A 26,124-nucleotide genomic window follows, 5' to 3' on the forward strand; every position below is an offset into this window, starting at 1 on the left:
TCTGTCTCAGGGCCTCCAGCCCTGGCAACATCTTTGTAATCTTCCTTGTACTCTTCCGATCTCTGCACCATTCCTGTAGCATTTTGTGTGTCTCTCTCAATCTTACTGATACTTTTCTTGTAGGTAATTCACCCCAGCCTCAGAACATTCCTGTAGTGCCCCAGGTTCAGCCATTTTTGGCTACTTCATAAATGATCTTCCATCCATCACAGGAGTGATGCTGGCCATTGATGCTTAATCCATTTTATGTGGGACTCTGTCGAAAATAAACCAGTCCTCGTCGGTTTGCAATAGACCTGGATCACATTTGATCCTGATGTAGGCCACAACACATTCTTTATGCCTCCACAAACGCTGCTTGACCTGCTCAGTTCCACCAGTAGTTTGTTTCTTTTCTCCAAATTCCAGAATTTTCAGTCCCTTGTGCCAAATTTAGGGCCTGTGATGAGAAGTGGCGGTATGTTACCCGCTAGGTAAGTGACAGGCAATGATTATCTCCAATAAGAGAGAGCATATTGTTGACCAGAAATGCCACTGGATCAGCAAGGGACAAGATTGGAATGCCCTGGAATTCTCTCTGTTTGCCTGTCACTATGCCTTCGAGGCAGAGCAGTCTGTTTGATTAGCACCCCATCCACTGCCTTAAAAATTACTTCCTTTCTGCTCCATTCACCGTACCAATAATGTGTATCATCTATAAAGTATTACTCCTCCAAGATTCTCCAGCACGTTCCATACTCAATGTCTCAACCCTCAAGAAGGGTGAGACTAGGTGCACCGGAATAACCTCATCTCCATGTTCCTCTCTAAGCCATGCACAACACCTGTTCTGGAAATATGTCACTTCCTTCACCATGGCTAGGAATCCCTGTCCAAACATTTGTAAGGAGGGTTGCAGCAATTCAAAAAGGTAGCTCACCCCCCATTTCTCATGGCAATCAGAGTTGCTAATCATTAATGATCTTGCTAACAACACACAGATAGTGACAAATTAATAATTTTTTTTACCCAAGATCACCTCTCAGCATTTCCCCAGTAGCCCTTCTATCCTTTTATGCCATTTCATTCAGCTAACCACTGAATCTGTGTATTATCCCAGTGAGGTTATATATTACAAACTTTAACCAACTCTATACTTAAAAACTTGTGCTTCATGTCAGCTCTGGTTTTTGTATCAGTCTCCAAACGCGTGAGTTTTGGGATGTTTCCTAGACTTTGTATCTGTTGAGAAATTCTTTGATGGCCTGTGTTTGGCAAAATCTGCTTCATTAAGGTTTTTCTCAATATCTAGTTTCAAAAAAATTCTTGGTCTATCCATTCTTTTACCACTGCGCTCTGGTGAATTGCATTTAGAATCTGGGTGGGAACCTCTTCCACACCTTCCCTGGGAAGTGAGCGTGTGGAGCAAGCTGCCATTGGCAATGGTGGATGAGTGTTCAGTTGCTATATTTAAGAGAAGTTTGGAAAGTATGGAGGGCTATGGTCACTGTGCACGTCAATGGGATGAGGGACATTAACAGCATGGACAAGATGGGATGAACAGCCTGTTTCTGTGCTCTGTGACTAAGAATAAACATTTGTCATGATCCGTACTCCCAAATGTTTTCCCATATTCTTTTAAAAATGGGAATGTGAACACTGGCCAAAGACAAGATGGCCTTCACTACTGCCTTTCTTGTCAGGCTTGCAAAATCATGTGGTCTACTTCATTTTGGAGATGCTGTGATATACTTGAGAACAGTGGCTATTCATAAAACTTCTCTGAAGTTTTAACCTTGTGAGCCTACCTGTGTTGTATACTGGATGCAATGTACTGTTAATTTTTTAGTCTAGTTAAACATCCACACAACAATTGAGGGTTTTCAATGTTAATAGTTGAATATGAAATTATTATTGGATCATTTAATTGCATATTTTGATTAGTATGACATTGAGTGTGCTGTTGGTGGAGGAACCATTAAATACTGCCATCTAGTGGTCGTTTTTCACTTTTATAATTCTACCACTATTTCTGGAATAATTAATATCAGGGTCAATGTCAGAATTACATTTCTTTTATGGTGTATCAAAATATTTGCTTTACCTGACAGAAATGTGTTTTGAAGAAACTGAATACCAATGAATATGAAAAATTAAATACCTCTGCATTACAACTTGCTAACATTCAGGCCTTGATTTTAAGCCCACCAGACAGGGCTGGGTGAGAGGAAATAGCAATCCTGCCTCAAGCCACTGTAATTATGGCTACCATAATACCTACAGATGCAAGCATCAGGAAAGAAGTCTCTCACTGTAATGAGGTACCAAATCCTTAAACTGAAGGCCCATGGTGGATGCAGTTTGGAATCTCTTGTTAATTTTACCAGGCAGAATATGGGAGGAAGAAATATGTGTTATACAATTAATGACTGGAGAGCAAAATCTTGGCTTTTCTATATCCTTGAACCTGATGTGAATGCAAAAGGTGTCTGAAAATATTCTTATGGCTAAATTAGTTCTTCCACTTTACTTTTTAAACATAGTTTCCTTACTGTCCCCACTTATTGATGTTCTTCAGTTCTATTGGCACTGGGGTCTCACTGGGACTGGTGTCACTGTTACTAAGGGATCAGGAGTGTGCTTTGAATTTTCCTCTGCCCATATATATTTTAAAAAATGTCTGGGTAAGGAATCCATTTGGAGAGTCACAGACTGTATTGTCCTGCCTGGGCTTTCTCTGACAGTTTTCCCTTTACCCTCATTGTGGTCTCTGCTCAGCACTTTCCTGCCTGACATTACTTGATTAAAAAGAAAGCGAGTGGCAATGACAACCGAGCCTGCAACCTTCTGGTTTAATAATTGTGCATGTTAGCACTTATTCCACACCACTGCACTGGTCCATATTAAGTTTTTGAACTTTTGCATAAAGCACCAAATTTCACAATGTACTATCAGAAATGTAATGTACGCTGCTTAATATGAATCTGTATCAACCATGAAATACCTTACTACACTTACCTTTGCTAATGATATTCTAAGAAAATGCTGGGAAGGGGGAGGAAACCTGTTACAAATCACTGGCTCAAATCTACTTTTAATACAAAAAATCAAAGAATCATGCTTCGTTTTGCATAGCCTTAAGGGAGCTGAAAGTATTAAAATGTACCCTTACCCTAGTGAATTTCAACAGTGACAAGGTTAAACTTGCAGGATTGATGAGTTTCTGTTTCTGCATGGTGTACCTGGCACAAAAAAAAGTGTAGCTACAGAAAGCGCTAGAAAGACAGCTGCAAATGCTATAATCCATCTTTGTGTACATTATTTGTGGGATGTTGCTTTATTGAATTGAAATCTTTATCAACCATTGATTTTTTTTGTAATGCATATTAGTGTTTTTATATTTTTTATTTTTTAAAAAGATTTTGGACTCCTAAGACTGGCTTCATATAGGAAATTGGCGTGTAATTGCTCATGTCCCTCAAGTTTCAATTCTACTGCCCTTTCCCATCCTTTCCCAAAGTGTCATTTGAAAGTGTGCTGGAGATTTACGAACAGTTATAGTTGTAAATTAATTTTATATGCTAAATACGGTCTTGTGTAGTAATTGTCTAATTTATATGTAAATCACAAATCAATTGATGCTAGAAAACACAATAGTGCTAACAGCAAGGCTGTTAGTGGACCAGAAATTAATCCACCTCTGGAAGTTCTTTAAATTTGCCTGGGAGCAAGGGGGTTACCACATTGCTAGGGAAGCACATTCTTTGTCCTCATTCTTCTTCCCCTCCCCCAGTTATTTTCCTTTGTAGTGGAGGATCTGAGATTCCATCCTAATGTTACCAGATGCCATAAAGTTGCTGCCAATTAACAGTTTATTGCATGTGAAGTGTACGCAATGATCTGATGATTTTGGGGCAGAAGACCAATGATCTATCTAGATTACCCTGACAAGCTGTCAACTCAGTCCCTTACTTTGAACACAAAATTTTAGGCCTGACCATGAGGAATTCTGGCATTTAAAAAAAAACTCTTGTTAAGGAATCATTTTGTGGCTGGGATACATATTTCAATTTATCTGGATACTGATGTTCAAAACTGCGTATGAGACTCCTAAATTAATGTTAGTTCAAATTAGGATAAGTCTAAAAATTACATTAAGAAACACCATTTGGAAAGGTAACTTTAATTTCTAACATGTATCCGGGAGATTTGAACTACTTAGAACAGCACAGAATAGGCCTTTTGGCCCACAATTTGTGCTGAACTAATTAAAATGTACTTTTGTACTTAAAATCCTCTCACCTCATCTGCATCCCCTCCGGTATTAGATATTTCAACTCTGGAGGGGAAGAAAAAAGATAGTGGCTCTCTACTCTATTTGTACCTCTTATAATTTTATAAACCCCTATCAGTCTCTGCCACTCCAGTCGAAACAATCCAAGTTTGTCCAATCTCTTTGTAACACTTTCCCTCTAATCCAGGCAGCATCTTGGTAAATCTCATCTACAACCTCTCCAAAGCCCCAGCACCTACTAATGGGCAATCAGAACTGAACACGGTACTCCAGATGCAGCCTAACTACAGTTTAATGAAGTTGCAAAATAACTTGTCTCTTCATGAGTTCAGTTCCTCCACTAATAAAGGGTAAGCAAAGCATATGCCTTCTTAGCCCACGTTAGCCCTTGCCCAGAACCCATTTCAACTCATTACATGGATCCAGACCTTCCCATAGGAGCCGGTTTGCCCACCTATGAAGTCATTCTAATGCAGGAATGTGGTTATCTCCTCAATTGTGCCTTGGATTTATCAGCCAAGTGTACCATTAACCATATCTGTGGAGGTTCTTGGCGAATTTGGACGCTCTCGCTGTGCCTGCGCGGGTTTACTCCGGGTGCTCTGGTTTTCTCCCACATTTCAAAGGCATGTGGATTAGTAAGTTAATTGGTCACATGCATAATTGGACAACATGGGCTCATTAGGCTGGAAAGACCAGTTGCTGTGCCATGTTACTAACATAAATAAAACATAAACATACCTACAGAATGCATTCTGTAAAATCGGGTTGTAATATATCTGGCAAGTTACCAAGAAAAGTGATTGGTTTTCAGTAATGCTGTTTCATTCCGCCTTCCTCTAAAGTAAAGGAGGTTTAGTTCCTTGTTCCCTCAGTTTCATGCATATTGAGAGGATAGCCAGAGGACTTTTTCCTACAGCGAGGGCATAATTATAAGATGATTGGAGAAAGGTTTAGTGGGTTGTCAGGTGAGTGTGAGGAGTCCCCCGCCAGGGTGGTGGTGGAGGTAGATACATTAAGGGCATTTAAGAAACCCTTAGATAGGCACATGAATGAAAGAAAATGGAGGGTTTTGTAGGAAGGAAGGGTTAGATTGATCTTGGAGTAGGTTAAAAGGGCAGCATAACATTGTGGCCTAAAGGGCCTATAGTGTGCTGTACTGTGCTGTCATGTTCTATTAAATAACAACATCCTATGTACTCACACTGATACATCTAGTCTTTCAATTGCACTGCTCCAGTTGCGATCCCATGAGATGGACACTTCGGTTCATTGTTTGAGCAATACAGCAGACCATTTATTACTTTATGTGAATATATTAAGACATAGACTACCACTAGAACAGCTTCTCTGCATGCATGTTCTTTCACTCTGCTGTTTTTTTTTTGCTGGCAATAAAAAGAACTTTAATTTATGCATCACCTTTCATATCCTCAGGATGTCCAAATGTGCTTCACATCCAATGAATTACTTTTTTTTGAAGTGTAATCACTCTTATCCTTGGAAATGTGATAACAAATTTGCCTGCAGCAAAGTTCTGGAAGCAGCAAATGAGATGAATGAAGCTGGTGGCTGTCGTTCCGAGAAGCTTGTTGGCCAAGAGTCTGGGAGAACTATTTTGCTTTTCCTTTATTATCTTGGGACCTTTTTATTTCTACATGAGCACACTGATTTTAAAGTCTCTTCTAAATGTCAGCCCTCTGATAATGAAGAACTCCCACTCAGTTCTGCTCTGTGTTGTCAGCCCCAGTTGCATAGTCAAGTCGTGGAATGATCTCTTGATCTCATTATTTTGGGCAGCATGGTAACATAGCAGTTAGTGTAATGCTATTACAGCACTAGCGACCCAGGTTCAATTCCTGCTGCTGTCCGTAAGGAGTGTACATTCTCCCCAGGACCACGTGGCTTTCCTCCAGATGTGCCAGTTTCTGCCCACATTCCAAAGGTGTACAGGTTAGGAGGTTAATCGGTCACTGGGTGTAATTGGGCCGGAAGGCCTTGTTCCCGCTCAGTATCTCTTTTTTTTAAAAAAAACTCAAAACAAACCACCTGGCTCTATGACCTATAGCTGACCTAGGCTGCAAAGTCAATTGATCTGCGAGCATGGATCCAAATTTAATGGATTTTTAGCTATTCCTCTGGCCATTAAAATAGAAAAAAATCATCAATTTTAATGTGAGAAAATTGCAAAACTCAGTTCAGAATGTTGCTCTGATTAAACATTGCGCTGTCTCTGTCTCCACGGGAACCACTGGCCTTGTTGAGTATTTTCATCCTTTTCTACTTTTATTTTGGCTTTCCAATATCCTTGGTATTTTACTTTTTGGAAATTTGCACGGTGGGATTTTATTGCTCTTTAATATTAACATGCAGAGTAAATTTGTTATCAAAGTACATATATTACCATATATTACCTTGAGATTTATTGCTATTTGTTCGGCTAAAGTTTATGCACATTTTCAAGGAGGCCCTTGACCTCTTCGAGGCACTCAATGTTTCTCTTGGTCATGAAAAGACACTTTGCAGCTTTCAGAGTTTTGAATGCCACTGCGAACCTGTTCAAAATAACACCACAGCAAGCCCATGTTTAAAATATTGCCATCTCAGTCAGAATTTTAATTTAAATGTAAACAATAGAAATATAGAGTTGTATTTTCTTAACATATATTAAGGGAGTGGCCTTCTGTCTTCATGCAGCATTATTGAATTAATAGGATGGTTGATTTCAATGATCGTGGATTGATACAACCAGCAGGCTTTGGTGTTGCTAGTATTCCATTGGGAAACCCAAGGTATATTGTGGACCAGCTAAGGTAGTAGAATGGATGAAAAATGTTAAGGTAGCAAAGTCTGCCATCCTAGTTTAAAGGATGACAATTTTTGTGTAACCAAATGCATTGTACTTTTTTTCGATTGTGTTGCTTGCTGCAAAAAGTTGAGTGCACATGGTATCAAGTATGGTGAGCATTCCACAATAACTGAGCCGTGTGGATTTGATTTTAGCAGATAGTATTGATGGATGTGGATTGGGGGAAGTGAAACATAATGTCAGAGTTCCCTGAGAATAGTGCTCTCCAGTAATCCTGGCTGGAAGTACATGCCTGTGAATATTGTGTATAACGGTGACTACTGATCAAATATCCCGATGTGTTGTCAAGTCATACTCATGAAGATCAGCCACCTGCCCAAGTCACTTATACCACGGTACCTCAGTAGAAATTATTGTCAGTAAGAGGAAGAACATCAAAAAGGTAAGGATGGGAGATTTCAACTCAGAAAAGGGAGTTAAAATATTTGAAAATTTCAGATGGTAGTGAAGAAGAGGATATCCCAAAAGGCACTAACATCCCAGTTAGTGCCTTTTACCCACAAACTGTACGAATGTTATAGCATAGTTCACTTTAATTACTTCAGCTACAAGTGTCCTGATGCACTTGTAAAGTCTAACTTAGCATTGATCTCTTTTTTTGACTTCAATAATAAAACAAACAAGCAGTTCTCACTCAATGTTTTGACAGATTAAGCCACTGTGAAAAGAATTCTGGACCTATCTAAACCCTTGAATGGACAAGTGTAATTAGAATCTTCTGCTGGGGACACTTCCAGTTATTGTCACTTGAACCAAAAATATACAAATTCAAATTTATTACTTGCTGCTAATTTAATTGAATTCCTCAGAATTTTTTTTTAAATCATTCCTTTGTGGCTTTACATGGCCTAATAAAATACTTATTTTAGTGTCTCCACTTGAAGAACCTGGCTGAAAAGGATGTGTCTTTGGAAGTTACATGATGTTTCAATACAGGATAGCCAGGCGGGGTGCTTCTTTTGAATATTTGTTAAACACGATTGGACAAGGTTCCTGGGACATTTCAGTAGTTTTGCCTTTGAAAAGAATTGAAAGGAAAGATCATTTATAAAGGCTAGCTTTGCAAAATTAGATTTTAGCTTCTGCAGAAGTTTTTCATGTTTATGATCGCACACCATTTTTTCAGCAGCTACAGTGATCCACTAAATAGTCGATGGTTGTTGAATGCAACGGTGGTCTTTGCAGTGTTATGGGAAAATTCAGGGATTGTTTCAGTTTTAAATTTGAATTTGGTCCTGATGAAGTACCTCGGCCTGAAGCATCGCCAGTTTACTCTTTTACATAGATGCTGCCTGGCCTGCTGAGTTCCTGCAGCATTTTGTGTGTGATGCTTTAGATTTCCAGCATTTGCAGATTTTCTTGTCTTCAGTTTTGAATTGTACATCATGTTCTTTTCTTGTGGCGGTTAATCTGAAACTCTCTTTGGTTTATGAGGAGGAGGGTGATATTTGTGGTTTGGCTACAGATCTAATGGTGCCCTTTACTGTAGCAATCAGCTACAATTTTTATAAAGAATTTACCTTTGGTTTATTTTGGAACAAAGGCAATTAATGTCAGCTACTGACAGGAGATTATTTTTCCCTTATTACCATCCCCATGAGGTGTAATCTGGTTTGTTCTGTTGAATATTATAAAGGGAAGTTGACCCTAATTAAAATTGTGCATCTGCTTGAAGCCCACTTAGTGATCATATTGGTTTTTGTGCCCAGCTGTGTTGTTGAAGCCAGAAATTGCACGCAGGACATGCTGACAGTGCCGGTTTCTAGTTTTATGTTACAAGTGCAACTTTACAGTTTTGACATCATCTATCATTTTCGTGACCTGAATGCACTTGAGGGAAAACGTTACAATGTAGTTTACTTGCACGTGGATGCAGGCCATAAGCTTTAAAAGCAGAATTAGGCCATTTGGCCCATTGAGTCTCATCTGCCATTTAATTAAGGTGGATTTCTTCTTTCAGCCCCATTCTCCTGCCTTCTCTTACACCTTACCAATCGAGAATCTTATCAGTCGCTGCTTTAAATACACCTAATCACTTGGACTCCATAGACACATTACCCTGTGGCTGAAAAAATTCCTCAGATTTAAAAGACTTCCTTTATTTTGATCACCTATAAGAAAGCTCAAAAGAGAACTTTAAAGGATGTTGCTGGGATTTATGGACCTGAGTTTTAGGGAAGAGTTGAATAGATTAGAACTTTATTCTCTGAAGCACAGGAAATTAAGGGGAAAGTATATCAAGGTATGCTAAATTATGAGTGGTTTAGATAGGGTTAGTGCATGCAAATCTTTCTTTTACCCCCTCAGAATGGGTGAAAACTAGAACTAGAGGTCACAGGTTTAGGGTGAAAGGTGAAATATTTAAGGGAAATCTGAGGGGGAACTTTGCTTGGAACGTGGAATGAGTTGCCAGCGGAAGTGGTAGATTTGAGTTCAATTGCAACTTTTAAGAGACGTTTGGATAGAGAAGAGAAAGGAGAGTTATGATCCAGGTGCAGAAAGATAGGAATACACAGAGGACCAGGTTGGCATTGACTAGGTGGGCCAAAGGGCCTGTTTTGTGCTGTACTATTCTGACTCTGACTCTATTGAGGCTTCCTCCATTTTAGTTCATTTGTGTTCATTCCCAACTTTTCCCATGGTTTGAATTGGGGGCACATGTAGATGACCTGTTCTAGGCCTCCTCCTGTAGTGGTTGAATGGAGCAGCCACAACTGCAGCCCAGGTCTACCAGTCGTTTAAGTTTTAAGCTTTGAGCCAAACCATGCTGCTAACTAACAGTGATTCCACCCTATCCTTCAATTGAATGCTCTCATTCTCTGCCCACACACTGCAGTATGGAAGGACTGAAAGTGCTAGGGCATAGATACATTCCAAGTGTTTTTTTAATTTCGCTGAATATATTAATTAATCAACAATAGTTTAAAGTGGTTTTATTAGTTATTTATAACAGTGGAAAGGTTGTGGGCCAGGTGGGTGGTGAAGACTCTGTGGCAGATAAAGCCCAATACAGCAAGATGTTGAGTACACAAGTGTTGCAGATAGAAGTTGTAATTTTGCAGATATTTAATAATGGAAAATGTTCATGGCTTAACCAAGACAGTTGTGTGGGTTCTAATCTATGTATTTGTAAAAGTCATTATTGCACAAGTCACCTATTGCAAGCAGTTTGCATATGTGACCAATAAATTCCGCTCCTTCACTCATTCCTCACAGCCTTATAAAATCATTCCCTTCATCTAGTTGTCTATCATTTTTTGAACATTGTTATTGGATCAGTTCACACCACCTTTCCAGCCCAGGAGTTCCAAGCCAAAGGTTCCCCCAAATAGCTCAGGCTCTTGCATTTTATCTATGTAAGTCAGTCTTTTGGTTAACAACAGTTTGTGTTTTCACTCCATCAAAACAATTCTTTTTTTATATAATTTTTTTATTGAATTTTCAAATAGGTTGCAGAAAGAAAAAAGTTATAAAAAAAATTATCAACCCTTCCCCCTCCCCCCTATCATATCACTGTAGAAAGAAAAAAAAAGAGAAGAAACAAGTTGGTCAAGACTATGTCTTGACAGTATGGCAAATACAACAAATGTTGGTTAATATTAGTGCAATATAATTTTTTTACATCAATTATATATTACACCACAAAAACAAATAAGTTAAACCCAAATTTATCTGATCAATGTTTCCGATATAATCAAGAAATTGGTACTTTTTTACACTCTACTTGGTCTTGTTCTAAAATTCAACCTTTTTGGACAAATTTAAGAATTTTATTGGAACACAACTTCCACATAATCCAACATTATCAAAACAATTCTTGATTTTCAACATTTATCCAATCCCTTCCTTGTCATCTCGATTCTATAGAGAGCCATCCCAGCTTGTCTTGCTGCTTCATTGGCTGATATCAGTCACTGCTAGTATCGTAATAATTTTTTTTCTTGCAGCCTTCCCAAGACCTCAAAACCTTCCCGCAATATGTTGCCCTGAATTGGTTGCCAAACTCCAGCTGAATCCAAAATAGTGTTTTATCAAAGGTTTTAGCATGATTGTTCTGCTATCGTAAACTGGAACTCTGTTAATAAGGGCAAGAGTCGAGTATGCTTTATTAACAATCATTCATTAAAAGTTAAGAACTGGAAACAGAAATTCCCTCAGTGTGAACATTTCTCTTTGGGAAATCTATTTCCCTTCAATAGCTTCAGGGCATAAGCAAAACGTACAGTGAAGGTGGAAATCAGCAAATTGTATTTAAACTGAAGCTCCAATAATCTGTGAGAACTGGTTTATATTGGTGATTTCACCTATGTCATTGAAAGCCTCAGTTAATCTTGGACTTTTTCTTTACTGATTGTTATGGATGACTGAAAGTCAGAAAATGGCTCTGCATCCTGGTTGCACCATTCTCAAGGACATTTTCTGGCCAATTGGACATACGAGTTCTCACCCATTCCCTGGAAGCCAAGCTTTTGTGCTGAAGTACCGTCCAAGTCTAATACAGTGGCCTGCAGCTGGCGACTGTTTGATCATGAGGGCTCGTCTTCAAAATAGATCTGCTCCTAAAATACCAAATCTGCTCTGATTATCTCTTCTACAGTTGTTCAAAACAAACTTAACTTCCACTAATACACATTTACCAAAGGTAATAAATGCAAGAAACTTGTGCTGCAACTATAAAATTAGGCTGCTATAATTTGGAGTACTCTTGCTTTATTGAGAGTGTGCAAGATGGCGCTGGCAACCAACACAATTCTCAAAACTACTGGATACTTTTGTAGCTATACTTCTGAACTACTATTGCTGCAGGCCACAGCCTGTGATTTCCCATTAAGGGATTTTTTTTTTGAACCAACAAAGGGAACTAGCGCTTTTGCAGTTGAGGATTTGGTGAACTAGACCTTCGAGCATGCTGGTATGGCCGTCGCTAGGGGTGGACGTTGAGTCAAGGCCTGAGAATGGAAAATGAACAGGTGTGCTGCGCCATCTGCATTCTTTTAACTAGTCTCCCTCCCTTCTCAGTAATACCATTGTGCGGGTGGTGCAGTAGTCTTAAGTTCCATGCTGCCAGATTTGGGAGTAGTTACTGCCCTGCAGCCTCGAGACTTCAATCAACATGGAGTAATGGAGCCGAGCATGAGGAGAATAAAGTAGAATTAATGTAGGATAGATTTGGTCGTTCTGGACTTGATAGGCTGACAGGACTGACCCCATGCTGTATGACTTCCAAGCTTTCCTTTGAATGGTAACATGGGCATTTGTTCTTGTAAAAGTAATGTAGCTGTAATTATGGTTCCAATTTTGCAAAAAAAAAAGTGTTTTCTAGCTACCATGAGTTAACTCAAAATAGACTTCCATTTATTCTGCAGAAATTAAAATATTCTAAATGTTCCATTTTCCTTCTTTCCAGGACTGAACTATTCCGATCTATGTTTGGAAATGTTAAGCAAGTTGAGAAAGAGCCATGATCAACGCAACTGAATTCTCCGATGCTCATTTTCATTGTGCACTCCTGATTATTGTGGATTGTCTACAAAAACAGTATTGCACAAGCCGTCCCAGCATGTTCAAATTGTGCCATGGCTTGTAAAGACGTTTGTAAATGACTTTATATAAGCTTTATAATTAAGCCATGCATTTCCACCCTTCCAGTTCCCAAACGGTATGGATTTTGACCACTTAAAAACATTGTTCATCCTTTTTTCTTTTTCTTAAGAAATCATTTTTCACACACTTAGATTATCTGTGTCTGTCTTTACCCCAAATGGAAGTCAGACTTGATATAAATGTATATATTCATTTTTTATTTAAAAAAATAAAAAACTTAGTTGTCGAAGTGTTTTTGCATATAAGATCTTTACAATCTAATGTGAAATATTAATTTTTTAATGATGCTTTAAAATAATAGAACTTGATGGTGAGCAATGGTCGTTTCTTTCTTATTTTCCAAGTTCAGTCTCTTCAGAGAAGAACTGAATTGTGTTCTGTCAAGGAAGAATGATCGGCATAAATTAAACTTCTGCATCACAATTTACTGAATGAAGTTTCATGATATTGGTATTATATAGCATGTGTCTATAAAGAAGGCTTACTTTAGATTACCTTACAGGTTAGAGGGTACTAATTACTTTTCCAGTATATTGAAAAGTTTACATTGAAAATAAAAACATGCCCGATGTTGGTGCAGGAACAAAACTGCCATGCAGTTTCTTACTCTCCACACTCCTGCAATGCAGAAGAGAAAATTTAGCACAGGAAAGTGACCAGAGGAGTGCAGGGTTCTCAGATTATTAACTGTAATGTTAACTGTATATATAAAATGGCTTCTCTGTAGCGTTATAATGAAGTAGCTTCTTTGTATGTGTCTGAGGAGGTAATGCTCTGTTTAGTTGGAATGTTTGGGTTATAATTATTGATAATGGAGGAACTAACCAATGGTAGCGATGTTGTTCTGTCTGTATGTGTTGGAACCTGGAGTGAGTGGCGGGTTTTTCAGGAGGAGAACTGAAGAGGAAGGACGTGCTGGATGCACTCTGGTCGACCACCGAGGTTGGTCCCAGGCAGCGGGTCGAGGAGGTCGGAGAAGATCGAATGCGGACAGAAGGCTTCGATAATTGAGCTCCAACTGTTGTGCATGAACTGATTGAATTCCAATAAGTTTGGCGCCCTTTTCTTTCTTTTTATATCATATCACTATTAATTACATAGTTCCAATAAGATTTATACAGTGTAATCTGTAAAACATACATTGTATGCTGTCTGATATTGTATGTGTGTTTGTACCAGTGTGCATTATACAGCATCTGCGCAAACGGGAGACACGGTTTGGCAGATGGATGGATTTTCCCCTAGACATACACAAGCTGATAGCCCTAAGCATTACAGGAGGATTGGCGGAACAAGATATCAAGGAGAGAGCAAAAGAGAAAGACAGTGCTTTCTCAGAAGCTTGTAATGGTGTAACACCATTAAGCATTACACTTTACAGGGCCAGCAAACCGGGTTCAATTCTCACCAGTCTGTAAGGAGTTAGTACATTCTCCCCATAACCATGTGAGTTTCCTTCCACATTCCAAAGACATTTTTCTCCAGTGCCAACAATATGTGTTGCTAGAGTTCTTTAGTAATTATGTTTTGGGACCAGTAACCAGAAGTTTGGACTGATAATCCAGAACTATGTGCTCAATTCCCATCGAAGCTGCTGGGAAATTTAAATATAGTTCATTAAATAAAGGTGGATCCTTTTTTAAAAAGAGCAAGTGATGGAATGATAACAGTGAAACTGCTATACTGCAGTAAAATACATATGGCTTGTTATTACCCTTTAGGGTAGGAAATCTATTGTCCTTGCCCTTTCTAAATATAATGCAGCTCCAGACCTGTGGCAGGGACTTAATTGCCCTCTGAAATAATCCAACAGTCTGTTAAATTCATGAGCAATCAGGGATCAGCTATAAATCCTGCCCTTGTCAGGGACACACATGTAATTAGGGAATTAAATTAATCTGGTAAATTTCTGTCCAATACTTGCATCTGTGCAGAAACACCCACGTCAGACACTACTATAGTTTCTGGGTACAAAACCCTGATTCAATGCTCTTCATATTGGTTTTCACTGAGTAGTAGAGGAATTGAACTTTTCACATCTCCTTTTGACTCAAGTGACCATTTAGACTATGCTACTCCCCCATTTCCCCACCTACCCTTTAAGTACTCTTTTACCTGTTTGAATCAACACCACCTTAATTTTCCTGCCATTCTCTACACTAGAGCCAATGCCTACACTAACCAGTTGGTCCTATCGTTGTCCTAGAGCAGAAACCCACATGTTACAGAGAAATCCCTGGAGGGCAGGATCGAGCCTGGCTCACAGAAGCTGTGGGGAAATGGTCAAACTGATGCCCCTAATTTAAGCAGAGTCGCGTTGAACATTGTTTTTGATTAAATAATTTAATTTGCTGAGCAAACAGTTCGAGGCTGTGGTCTGAGACTGTGGTGAATCTGGACTCACGGGCACGCTGACAAAATCAGCTCTTCTTTGCCAAACTCCACCTACGAAGTTTTCTTGTGCTTCTCCTGGAGGGGATGGTTGCAGCTTGAATGTTTCTCTTTTAACATTTGCTTTTCTCAAAAACTGGGAAGGACTATCCCAAAACTCAATCTCTCCTTATATGTTAACCCCTTAATCTCTGGAATCAACCTGGTGAACCTCCTCTGAACTGCCTCCAAAGCCAGTATATCCTTCCTCAAGTATGGAGACCAGAACTGCACGCAGTACTCCAGGTGTGACCTCACCAGTACCCTGTATAGTTGCAGCCTGTCCTCCCTGCTCTTGAATTCAATCCCTCTAGCAATGAAGGCCAACATTCTATTTGCCTTCTTAATAACCTGTTGAACCTGGAAGCCAACGTTTTGCGATTCATGAACAAGCACTTCCAAGTCCCTCTGCACAACAGCAAGCTGCAACCTTGCACCATTTAAATAATAATCTGTTCTTCTATTATTCCTTCCAAAGTGGATGATCTCACATTTACCAAAGTTGTATTCCATCTGCCAGGCCTTGGCCCACTCACTTAACCAATCTATATCCCTCTGCAGACTCTCCACATCCTCTGTACAATTTGCTTTTCCACTCAGACCCCTCTTCCAAATCATCAATGTAAATAGTAAACAGCTGCGGGCCCAGCACCGACCCCTGCACATATTTAATGGCATCAATAATGCTGATGTATCTAACAAGCCCTGCCACTTCACTTCGTCATCCCACTCTTAACCTATTTGTCTGTGGTCTTCTGCACTATTGTAACAAGGCTCAACATAAACTTGAACAGTGGCACAACTTTAGTATGTGCATATGACAACCTGCAGGACCCAGTATCAAATTCCCCAACTTTGGATAACTTCCTCTTCTTTTCTGTTTGAACCAGTACCAGCCATTTTTGCCCACCATCCTTCTCTTCCTTAAGCTTTCATTTGTATGTATTGGCTGACCTGCTGAGTGTTTCCCCACATTTTTATTTTCATTTCAGGTTTCCAGAATCTGAATTCTTTGTTTGATTCTCCCTGCTGTCTCTCAGTCCTCCGGGATAGTGATAATGTGTGTTGCTGCTACATAACTGACATCAGGAAAGTGCCTTTGTGGACTGAAGGCCTTCTCTGCTAAGCATTGGGACCTTTATAAAATTAGACGAGGATTCCACCTGGGAATACAAGGGTCTTCTATAATTGAAGTTGTTTCAAACCTGTTTTTGATGATTTTCACAATTTTCTTGCAGTTTAGTACTGAACACAAAAATAGATACATTCCAGTTCCTATGCAGGTCTTTCTACTTCATGTTCATAGTACATCTACTTATTAATTAAACAAATGATTTTGGTGGCTATAACGCTCAATGTTGGTAAGTTTCGTCATAATCTCTGAAAGTGAAGTGTACCAGTGAATAGTTTTTCTATTTATCCCTCTCAACCCCATTCATCCTACTCGGGATGAAAAAAAAGTACGTATTATTATCATAAATCTAGAGCGCCCAGTTATCCTCCAGCCAAAAATATTTTTGAAGGGTGCTCTTGTAATGTGAGACATGATGGTTAATTTGCACAACCCCTGAAAGATTGATTGCATTTGAAGAAAATTATTTTGTATTTTGTGTTCAACTTTTTTTCTGCTTTAACAAGAATGAACAGTTCATTCAGTTTAGATATTTTCATAGTCAGGAAGGCTATAAATTTCTAAGAGAAGTCAAGTCAGTGGGAATGATGAGTGATAGGTTTTACAGAAAAATTAGGGCTTGGAGCCATAAACATTTGCTTTAAAAGATCTGACAACCCATGATTATTGCTGAGAAAATTGAGGACACTATTGACCATTCTCTAAACAGCAATCAAATCTATCAAAATCTGAAGCTATTATTACAACATTTAGGCGTGGTACATGCCTGGTTTTGGACAATTTCTTGTTTCCATTATTCCAGTAGATGAGTTTTACAAAAGAACAACAAATTGCTTAGCAGTAATTTTTGGATTTAAGCTCATTGAAAAGGAAAAAAAGTATTTAGGTTATAGAATTCACATTTGTTTTGCCATTATCTATTTTAAGACTGACACTCTTTTAATGTGACCTTGTGGTCACATGTTTAAAGAATGAAGAAAATATATTTTTGAAAATAAAAACGTATTACTTATATTACACTATCAGATCTTCAATCTCCCAAAGCACTTTACAGGTAATAATTTACGTTGAGACATGTGATCACTGTTAACATGTAAACACATGCAACAAGCAATTTGCATGCAGTAAGATCCCATGGCCTGCAGTTGAATAAATCAGCAGGTAATCTGTTTCCAGGACAGCTTCCTTCTTGTTAATCATTCCTACAGGTAATGGTTAACAATCCCATCCAAAGCCAGTTCTCTCTGCTCATTGGCATGATACAGCTGCCTGCCATTGTATTGACCACTGGAAACCAATGGAATGTGATTTAATGAACCATTTAGTGCTTGTGAGCAATAACATGTTTCTACCCAACTATCTCCAGTATGGTAGTGCCATGATCTCATGTGTAAATGATCTTGAAGGCAAAACCTTTTAAGTTCTGTTTGCTTGTATAGCCAGCATTTGATTGCTTTGTGCCTATACTCACTGGAGAGCAGGAGAATTGGTAAGATGGGGATCTTATTAAAACCTACTGAATATTGAAAGGCCTAGATTGGATGGGGAGAGGATGTTTGCAATAGTGGGAGAGTCTAGGACTAGAGGGTACAGCCTCAGAATACAAGGATGTCTCTCAAGAATAGAGATGAGGAGCAATTTCTTTAACCAGAGTGGTGAATCTATGGAATTCTTTCCACAGACTGCTGTGGAGGCCAAGTCATTAGATCTATTCAAAGTGGTGGTTGATAGGTTCTTGATTCATAAGGGTGTCAAAGGTTATGGGGAAAGGCAAGAGAATGGGGTTGAGAGAGATAGTCAATCAGCCATCATTGATTGAAAGAACAAAGTCAATGGGCTGAATAGCCTAATCCTGCTCCTGTGTCTTATGGTTTTACTTTTAAGAAATTCACTAACTTAGAAGCAATATTATAGCAGGACCCTAACTATTTTTTAAATTCAAATTCAGCATTTTTTCCATCAAATGATGAGGTTAAGCCTGACTGATCCATTTAAGGATGCACCTGTACATATCACACCTGACTAATGTAGAGCAAACCTGTTACCTTGCTAAATGCCTCCCAAATTGCTTGCTACAAAGCAAGGTGGGGGATTATGAAGCCAAGAAAGCAGTACCGTTGAAAGAAATAACACAATGAAAATAATAATCACAAAATGAAAATATGCTACAAACACCAAAGTTGGGGACTTAAAGGGTTACACAGTTGCATTTCCAATTTAGGACACATTTGCTGTATGTCATGATGTATTTTTTCACCAAAAAGAAACTCTACATTTAAACAACTTCATTTCCAAGTGCAGCACTAATTAGCTGTAGAATTAGTGAAGCTGAGTACCCCCATAGACTGAAAAAACCTCGAGGGAGGCTTCTGGATAGAGAATGTCGCATTTCCAATTATTTTGTTGAATTGCTAATTCAGTTATTGCACCAAGTGTAATTGTGATGGGTATTGGTGTGCAATTCAATTTGTTTTAAATATTTGTGGGACAGTCTGATTGGTCATGAGACCGACCTATCCTCATGGCCTAGATGAAGAATCAGACAACACAAACAGCAAAGACTCAATTTAATTTTTTTAAATTTTGATCTTTTTCATACTCTCGAGATTGAAGAAGTTACAAAAGCCTCAAATTAGAAAACATTACTACTTTGATCCTCAGCTTTGAGAGAAAACTTGATTCTTTCTGTGCTGTAATGCAACTAATTTCCTTGTGTATTCAAGTACCTTTGTGTACTGTCAACACAAGATCAAAGTTCAGAGTTGCTCTAAACCCCAGTTTTGTTCTTTTAGCTGCAGACTTTTATTAGGATACTTTTGTTATGGCTCTTTTCACCTCCTCTATCTGACTATTTATGTTAGACAGTGAATGTTCACTAAGGATTGTTGGTCAGTTTGCCTAAGTGCCAACACTGAGGCCTAGATTAATTGCTGTTTGTACTTCGGCCAACACCAATAAGAATGCAGCACCACTGAAGGGCTTCTTTTCTTTCCTCTGCTATCATCAAAATCTCAACATTGTTCCTGCTAAAGTACAGTGCTACAGTAATTGTGACAAGGTAGAAGCTTGGGTTCTATACACCTTAATGGAGTTCAGTGCCCATTTGAGGGCGTCATGTCTGAGAAAAGCAAAGGCAGTCATGAAACAAATATCTAGTTTGTGCATCAACTATGCTAAGTTCTCTGCTGTTAAAGCCCAACAGCTACTAAAAGGCTCCCACCGGACACAGGTCACAATCTGAACTCTTTGTACGCTACAGAATCCAACACTTGCAAAATTCAAACCAGCACAATGGGCCAAAGGTGCAAAACTTTCTCAGGACGTCTTTTCACAACCCGCTCCCCCCCAAACCCCGCATTCCAAAACAGAAGCCTAGGGGATACTTATGCTTTTTATTAGCAAAACAAGAAATGGAGAACTTTTTAGTGGCTGTTGAAGAGCATAACTAGAATAAAGCAACAGTATTAATTTTACCTGAGTCTGCATGGAGATGACCAGGAAAAAAATTTATACCTTCTTGGTAGGATTAAACTGCATAGTAAAACAACACGCTCTCCCATGCCTCCAAAATTCATTCCATTTATATTATGGAGGCAGAATATAACAAGACATACTACTGGATGGATTGTTTAATGTCACCAGCTGAAGAGTTCCTATGTGTATTTCTCTGTCCCAGTTCAAACAGGTAAGGGAAGACACTAAAGTAGTGTTAAAGGCTCTTCAGCCCATCATGGTGGTACCTCTAACAAATCTCTTATTAAGGTACTCGGAAAAAAAAGGTCGTCTCACTGCATTTATGTTAACATCAGGAACCACTAATGTTCCACTAACGATAGCTTCTCAGGACTCCACCTTCAAAGAGCTAACCCACTCTAATGTTGCTTGAATGTTAAGTTCCTAGTCCCGAAGCTGATGTGGTTCTACTCATGGACAAAATTCCCTACAAAAATCCAGAAGAATCACTATTTTTACTTTTAATACTGCTTGCTTCTACAACAAATTTGGAATGTAGAATTCTGTTGGCAAGAATTCACCTCTGTTTTGCTCATCTTTTGCGTTTGCTCTATAATCAGCATACAACAGAAGTTCCAAGTCAATTGTAATGCTCAGTGTGAGAGTACTTTGATGCACAGGTTAAAAATATAACACTTTCATGAAAAAAATCAATCTACAGTAGAACTGTGGTACTTGTACCACTAGATCATGAATGTCATTCTCCACAAATTTTAAAGGTAATTTTTGGATATGAACTAATAAATGAAAACTCCAAGTACAATGCCATGGGGTGTTTTTCTCCCCACGAGAGTTTGGATATTAGTGTCTGAGGAGTTCAGAACTGTTTTGAGACGTTATCACTTCCCCTTAAGCCGTACTCCCACAGTCACATCATCTGCCAATTGTCCACGGGGTTATCACAATTGAGACCAAGTGCGATTCCACTTACTCCAGCTCTGTACCTATTTATTTATTGGGTGAAATCACAGTCATACCATCGGCACTGTGAAATAAAGGCAGGGAAGGGTAAGTCATTTTGCACTTGCTGCTCAAGAGCAGCTTCTCCAGCTGCATTGTGACTGACTCCTGAAGCAAATCCGATCACTAGAATAACCAGTTTTCGTCTGCCTTTCATTTCCACTGCATTACCATCACTACAACCCAGCAAATTCTACTTGGAGCATGGAGGTGACATTTGAATGCAGCAACCCCTACTGGAGGGGAGGAGTAATGGGCCTTAAAAATGATTGATCATGTAAATAATGAAAAAGGTCCAACACAAATACCACAAACTGTACTGTCATCAATAATAAATGTGGCATTAAATAAAATTTATAGAAACCCTACTATAAGTTAATCAAACCTTACTATAAGCCAATCAAAGCATAAAATACTGTGTTTTTATCAAAGTTCTAATACATTTATAAAATATAATAAATTAATCATTTTCAAAGCCCAAGCTAAAAACATTGGATATTACCTAAAAGAACGACCTCTGTAAAATAGGTAATTAATTACAAAGCTGTCTAGTTAAACAGATGCTGTTTGCAATTTAAAAGTTAAAGGAATGGATTCAACAGGTATCAATAAATGTCCCCTGAATACTTCCGTTTAAGTTTATTTGACTTTTAAAAAAAAACAAAGCATTAGTTACACAGATACAGGCCCTTCAGCCCACTGAGTCTCTGCTCATCTCCAACAACCCATTTACAGCAATTGGGGAGCATTTTCTGAGTGAACATTCTAATGAAACTGGAAAATGTTTCTTTAGGATGCTTCTACATGCATTCAGAAAAGATCCCCATTTACTTGCAATACTTCAAGGCAGCCAAAGTAGGAAACACTGGCAGGTAGTTGTGAATTGGAAGGACCACACATAATTAAGACGGTTGTTAAAAAAAAATCTCAAGAGTAGAAATACAGTGAACCCTCCAGTTTGAAATGGGGTCCCATTTTGTTGAGAGGCTTAATGTCTATGACTTGCTAATTCTGAACTTGTTCTCGATTCCCTGAAGCCACAAATCCATCTACCTTGTTCACTTGCTGCAGAGTATCTACACGCACACTGCTCCGAGTTACTAGATGTAAAAGCTACGTGTAGAATCACAATTCTTCACTTTTCCTGCTCCCATCCTTCCCAAGCTGAATCGTAAGGAAGCTGTGGAGGCCAGGTCATTGGTTGTACTTAAGGCAAGATTAATCAGGGTGTGAAAGGTTAGGGGGAGAAGTCAGAAGAATGGGATGGAAATGGATCAGCCACGATGAAATGGCAGAGCAGACTCAATGGTCAAATGGCCTAATATGTCTTATGTTCACAGGTAGGCAGACATGTCTCTCCTGCTTTTCTCTCTCATGCATGGCTGGAGGTCATTGGGCAGATGGAGACATTGTGGAAGATCAACCTGGCTGCCCAGCTCTGCTGCATCATGACTGCTCACCCTCAATAGCTTGAGGAAACAATGTTGTTCACGTATTTCCTTACAAGAAGCCAGATTCAATTGTTAACCTGCAATCATTAGCTGACTACCCTGCTCAGCGCTCCTCTGAAAATCCATTTCCTCATGATTAAAGTTTGCACATAAGATCTTTGAGAAAGTTCTTCCAGACCTGGTTACTTAGAGATGTTATGTGTCAATCAGTCAGAGAAGGTGCTCAGGTTTAGCCTAGAGTTAAGAAGGCAAATAACAAGTCGGTTTTTGGTGCCAGCGAGCCTATTCACTTGAGAAGAAAGGGATTCCAAAGAAACCAACAAATTATAATAAACCCAAGCAAACTAGCAGAGTCCTGATGTTTGAACGGTCCTGAACCAAAAATCACAGTTCAAGGATTATGTAATTTTGAACTGATTGCAGGAGGAATTTATTCACCCAGATATGAATCTGGAAAATTCTACTACAGAAGGTATCAGAGGCCAAGTTATTATATACACACACACAAGGAGGGCGATATACTTAATGTGAAAGGGATAGAAATATGGGGTGAACCAAAGTGCAGGATTGTGCTGAAGGATCAAATGGCTGACTCCTGCTTCTATTTTCTGTGTTTCTAAACATTTAAGGTTTTTACTGAATGCACATTCTCACTTCCCTGACAACAATAGAATGGTGAGAAATTTACTGTGGTGAGGCGCCATTTCTTAATCCATGGACTGAAGGCAAAATTGATTTGAAACCTCGAGTTATTTTTGGGTACAAATCTTACAGGATTACAAGGAAAGGGTTAAACTGCAAGCCATCACTACGTGCTATTACTGAAGAGAATAACAATACTTCTGTCATTTTAAATCTTCCTCCTCATATCTTTACCCTTGTGCATTCAAACTGCAGACTCTTCTTTTGACACCACAGCTAAAGAGAAAATGCTGACACTCCCTTCACAGATTACTCCTGATATGTCTCGACTACTTATTCTCTGTTCTCTTGTTGGATTTGGCTTTGACAAGGCAAATGGAGAAATACAGAAACTAGTTTTTTTTATCCCAACTACAAATTGGTTTAAAATAGCCAGTAGCTCTGTTGCGCCCCTCCCACCATATAAATTTAAAGACATACCCTCTCCTGAAAATCAGTCTGGCTGCACAAACGTCAGCAGGATCCACCTGTCAATTGTCCGGCAACATGCTTCAATGAAAATTCAAATTGCAACATAGTTGGGAATGAACTATATCTGATGGCTTTTATTTTAACCCAAGACTCTCAACACTACCCTCTTGTATACATACCTTTGCAGTTCCTTATTTAAGACGATAGCACTCCACTTTCTGAGAGACTTAGCTAATGGCAAATTGTAGAGGTTGGTTGGATGTGGTACAACTTTCACTTGGCTGCTTAACTGGTCTTTCATGTCAGTCCCTGCTTTAAAACTTTTTTTCAGAAACATCAATAGCAGCAATCAGAATAACAAGTGTTACACAAAATATTAAAATATTTTCACAAACTAGAAGCATTCTAGTTTGATTGCACAGTTAACTAGCACTGCAAACCATAAGGTACAATGTGCCTTTTTACAAGCAAACCAGAGATTTCTACTTTAAAAGGAGCTGAGTGGTTTAGTGTACAGATTTGACTGCTGGCAGTTTGAGCCTTTATCTCCACCTGTTATCTGTATCTTTAAGGCATATCCAGTACCTTTCACAAGGCCGTGAGATTTGAGGGTTCAATGCAGTGCCATGAATACAGACATTGATGTTACATCACAATCTGGTTAAATTAAATTTATCCACACTTTACATCTCGGATACAAATTGTAAATTGTTGAAAAAATGTCATCAGGCCAGTGACAACGTTTCCACGCTTGCGATTCTGCTCCCCGTAATCTTGAACATCTGTGTCTGTCTGGCTGTTGCAACAGAAAGGCAGAGCCTCTGTTCCTGTCAGGCCGCTGCAGAATCTGGCCTGTGTGTCCTCTATGTGGAAGCAGGGGCATCCATTGTTGACAGAATGCGCACAATTTCAGCTCTCTGAGTGGCGGAGATGTGTTGAGTCATGTGAACAATAGAATCCATGGCAACTTCAGGATTGGCCTGCACCAGACTGCAAACACAAGGCAAATCAAAGCATTATTTTCTGAGGCCTCTATAATCATCTTTCACAGAGTTTGATTCTTACACATATAGGAAAGCAACACTTCTTTAACCTATTGTAACTAAAAACAAAGGAACAAATGCACCATGTTAAATGCATGAAGCACAGAAATTTAATCCTACTATGGCAAAATTTAGCCTGATGGGTAAATAAACACACCCAAAGTTGGTTGCTGTTAAAGAGCTGATCATCATTGTTTTGAGGATTCAGAGTAGCCAGGAATCACTTTCTCCATCCCAACATTTGCTGCAATGCCCATCGCTTATGTTCACGACACAAACAATATCACCTCTGTATCTGCTGGCTGCTTGGATCTTGAGGAGGTACCTACCCTCCACGAACTGGAGAGGAGGTCTGGACAAGCATCGATGCAGTTTTTTCAACAGATGCTTTGCAATAGTGGGTTCAGTTTTGGTCACCCTGCCGTAGAAATGATGCCATGAAGCTGGAAAGAGTGCAGAGGAGATTTACAAGAACGTTTCCAGGACTCGGAGTGAGTTATGGTGAGTTGATGAGGTTGGGACATCTTTTTCCTTGCAGAATGAGGGATAGTCTTAGAGATGTGGAAAATTATGAAGAGCTCCGATAGGGGGAACCGTCTTCGGAGAATCAAGAACTAGGGGGCATAATTTTAAAGCGAGAGGGGAGAGATTTTAGGACCCTGAGATGCTTTTTACTTAGCGGATGGTCAATATATGGAATAAGCTGCCAGGGGAAGTGATTGAGGCAGGTAGGTGAACAACATTTAAAAGCAGTTAGACAGGTACATGGCTAGGAAAGGAGGATATGGGCCAAATGACAGAAGGTTTAAAGGTACATTTAATGTGAGAGAAATGTATACTATATACATCCTGAAATTCTTTTCTCGTAACCAGCCATGGAAACAGAGGAGTGTCCCAAAGAATGAATGACAGTTAAATGTTAGAACCCCAAAGCCCCTCTCCCCAACTGCCCCCTCCCACGCACAAGTAGCAGCAAAGCAACGATTCCTCCTCCCCCACCAGCAACAAAAAGCATCAGCAACCACCCCCCCGCCCCCGAAAACCACCGAGCACTCAAGTGTTAGATAGAAATCCTGGTTGGCGTGGACCAACTGGGTCTGTACTGTATAATATCTTAAAACTGTGACTCTATCATCTCTCTCACTTCCAAATAACCAGGTTCAACAAAGGCACATGTGACAAGCCAGCACAGCACTTCCCTGTGCCTGAACTAGTCCTGGTCATCTGCTAGGAAGGAGGTGATCAGCAAGTTAGTGAGCTGGTGCAGTAAGATGTGCAATCTGGTACTCCTGTACCAAAGCCAGTGAAGGTAAAGGACTGTGGTGGAGCTGGGCATCCTCAAGGAGACCAGGAAAGATGGACGTGAGATCTCAGATCAGGAGTACTGGTACTGGTGGGGAGAGAGCAGCTTTGGGGTCAAAGAATAAATACAAGCGTAGGAATGGGTAACAATTTAAATTAGCTTCTCATTAAATTATCTATCTCCCAGGTTGCCACGGCATGGTTAAAACTACGTTCTGGTGAGACCGCTTTTCAACGTCCCCACCCCATGATTCCCCAAAAGGAACGTCACACAGGGAACAGCATCTTCACATATTCCTGGCAAAGAAATGGTGCCAGGGTTGCAAGGCTGACTGCTTCCCATAAGTTCAAGGCTGAATTTCCTTTTCCCTGGAAGGTACATGCAATACCAACACTGCCAGCTTATTTTTCCACCTTCAACTCCAGACCAGAAT

General features: G+C 39.4%; 2 protein-coding genes across 3 annotated transcripts in view; one reads left to right on the forward strand and one right to left on the reverse strand.

Moving 5' to 3' along the window:
* The window catches only part of aatf (apoptosis antagonizing transcription factor), a 177,325-nt gene that overhangs the window by 85,272 nt on the left and 65,929 nt on the right, over nt 1-26,124 (forward strand). The window contains exon 12 of one of the 2 annotated variants that reach the window (XM_059973295.1): nt 12,550-14,796. The exons of the other annotated variant lie outside the window; for it this stretch is intronic. Within the exon in view, the coding sequence (XP_059829278.1) occupies nt 12,550-12,607 (58 nt within the window). The 3' untranslated portion in view covers nt 12,608-14,796. Of the gene's footprint in view, nt 1-12,549; nt 14,797-26,124 lie in introns of those variants that run through there. 2 annotated transcript variants of the gene reach the window in all.
* acaca (acetyl-CoA carboxylase alpha) overlaps nt 21,397-26,124 on the reverse strand; it is a 286,714-nt gene continuing 281,986 nt past the window's right edge. The window contains exon 55 of the mRNA XM_059973293.1: nt 21,397-24,335. Coding sequence (XP_059829276.1) covers nt 24,209-24,335 — 127 coding nt within the window. The 3' untranslated portion in view covers nt 21,397-24,208. The remainder of the gene's footprint in view (nt 24,336-26,124) is intronic.

Source organism: Hypanus sabinus, chromosome 6 (assembly GCF_030144855.1).
Source record: "Hypanus sabinus isolate sHypSab1 chromosome 6, sHypSab1.hap1, whole genome shotgun sequence".
Taxonomy (NCBI): Eukaryota; Metazoa; Chordata; class Chondrichthyes; order Myliobatiformes; family Dasyatidae; genus Hypanus; species Hypanus sabinus.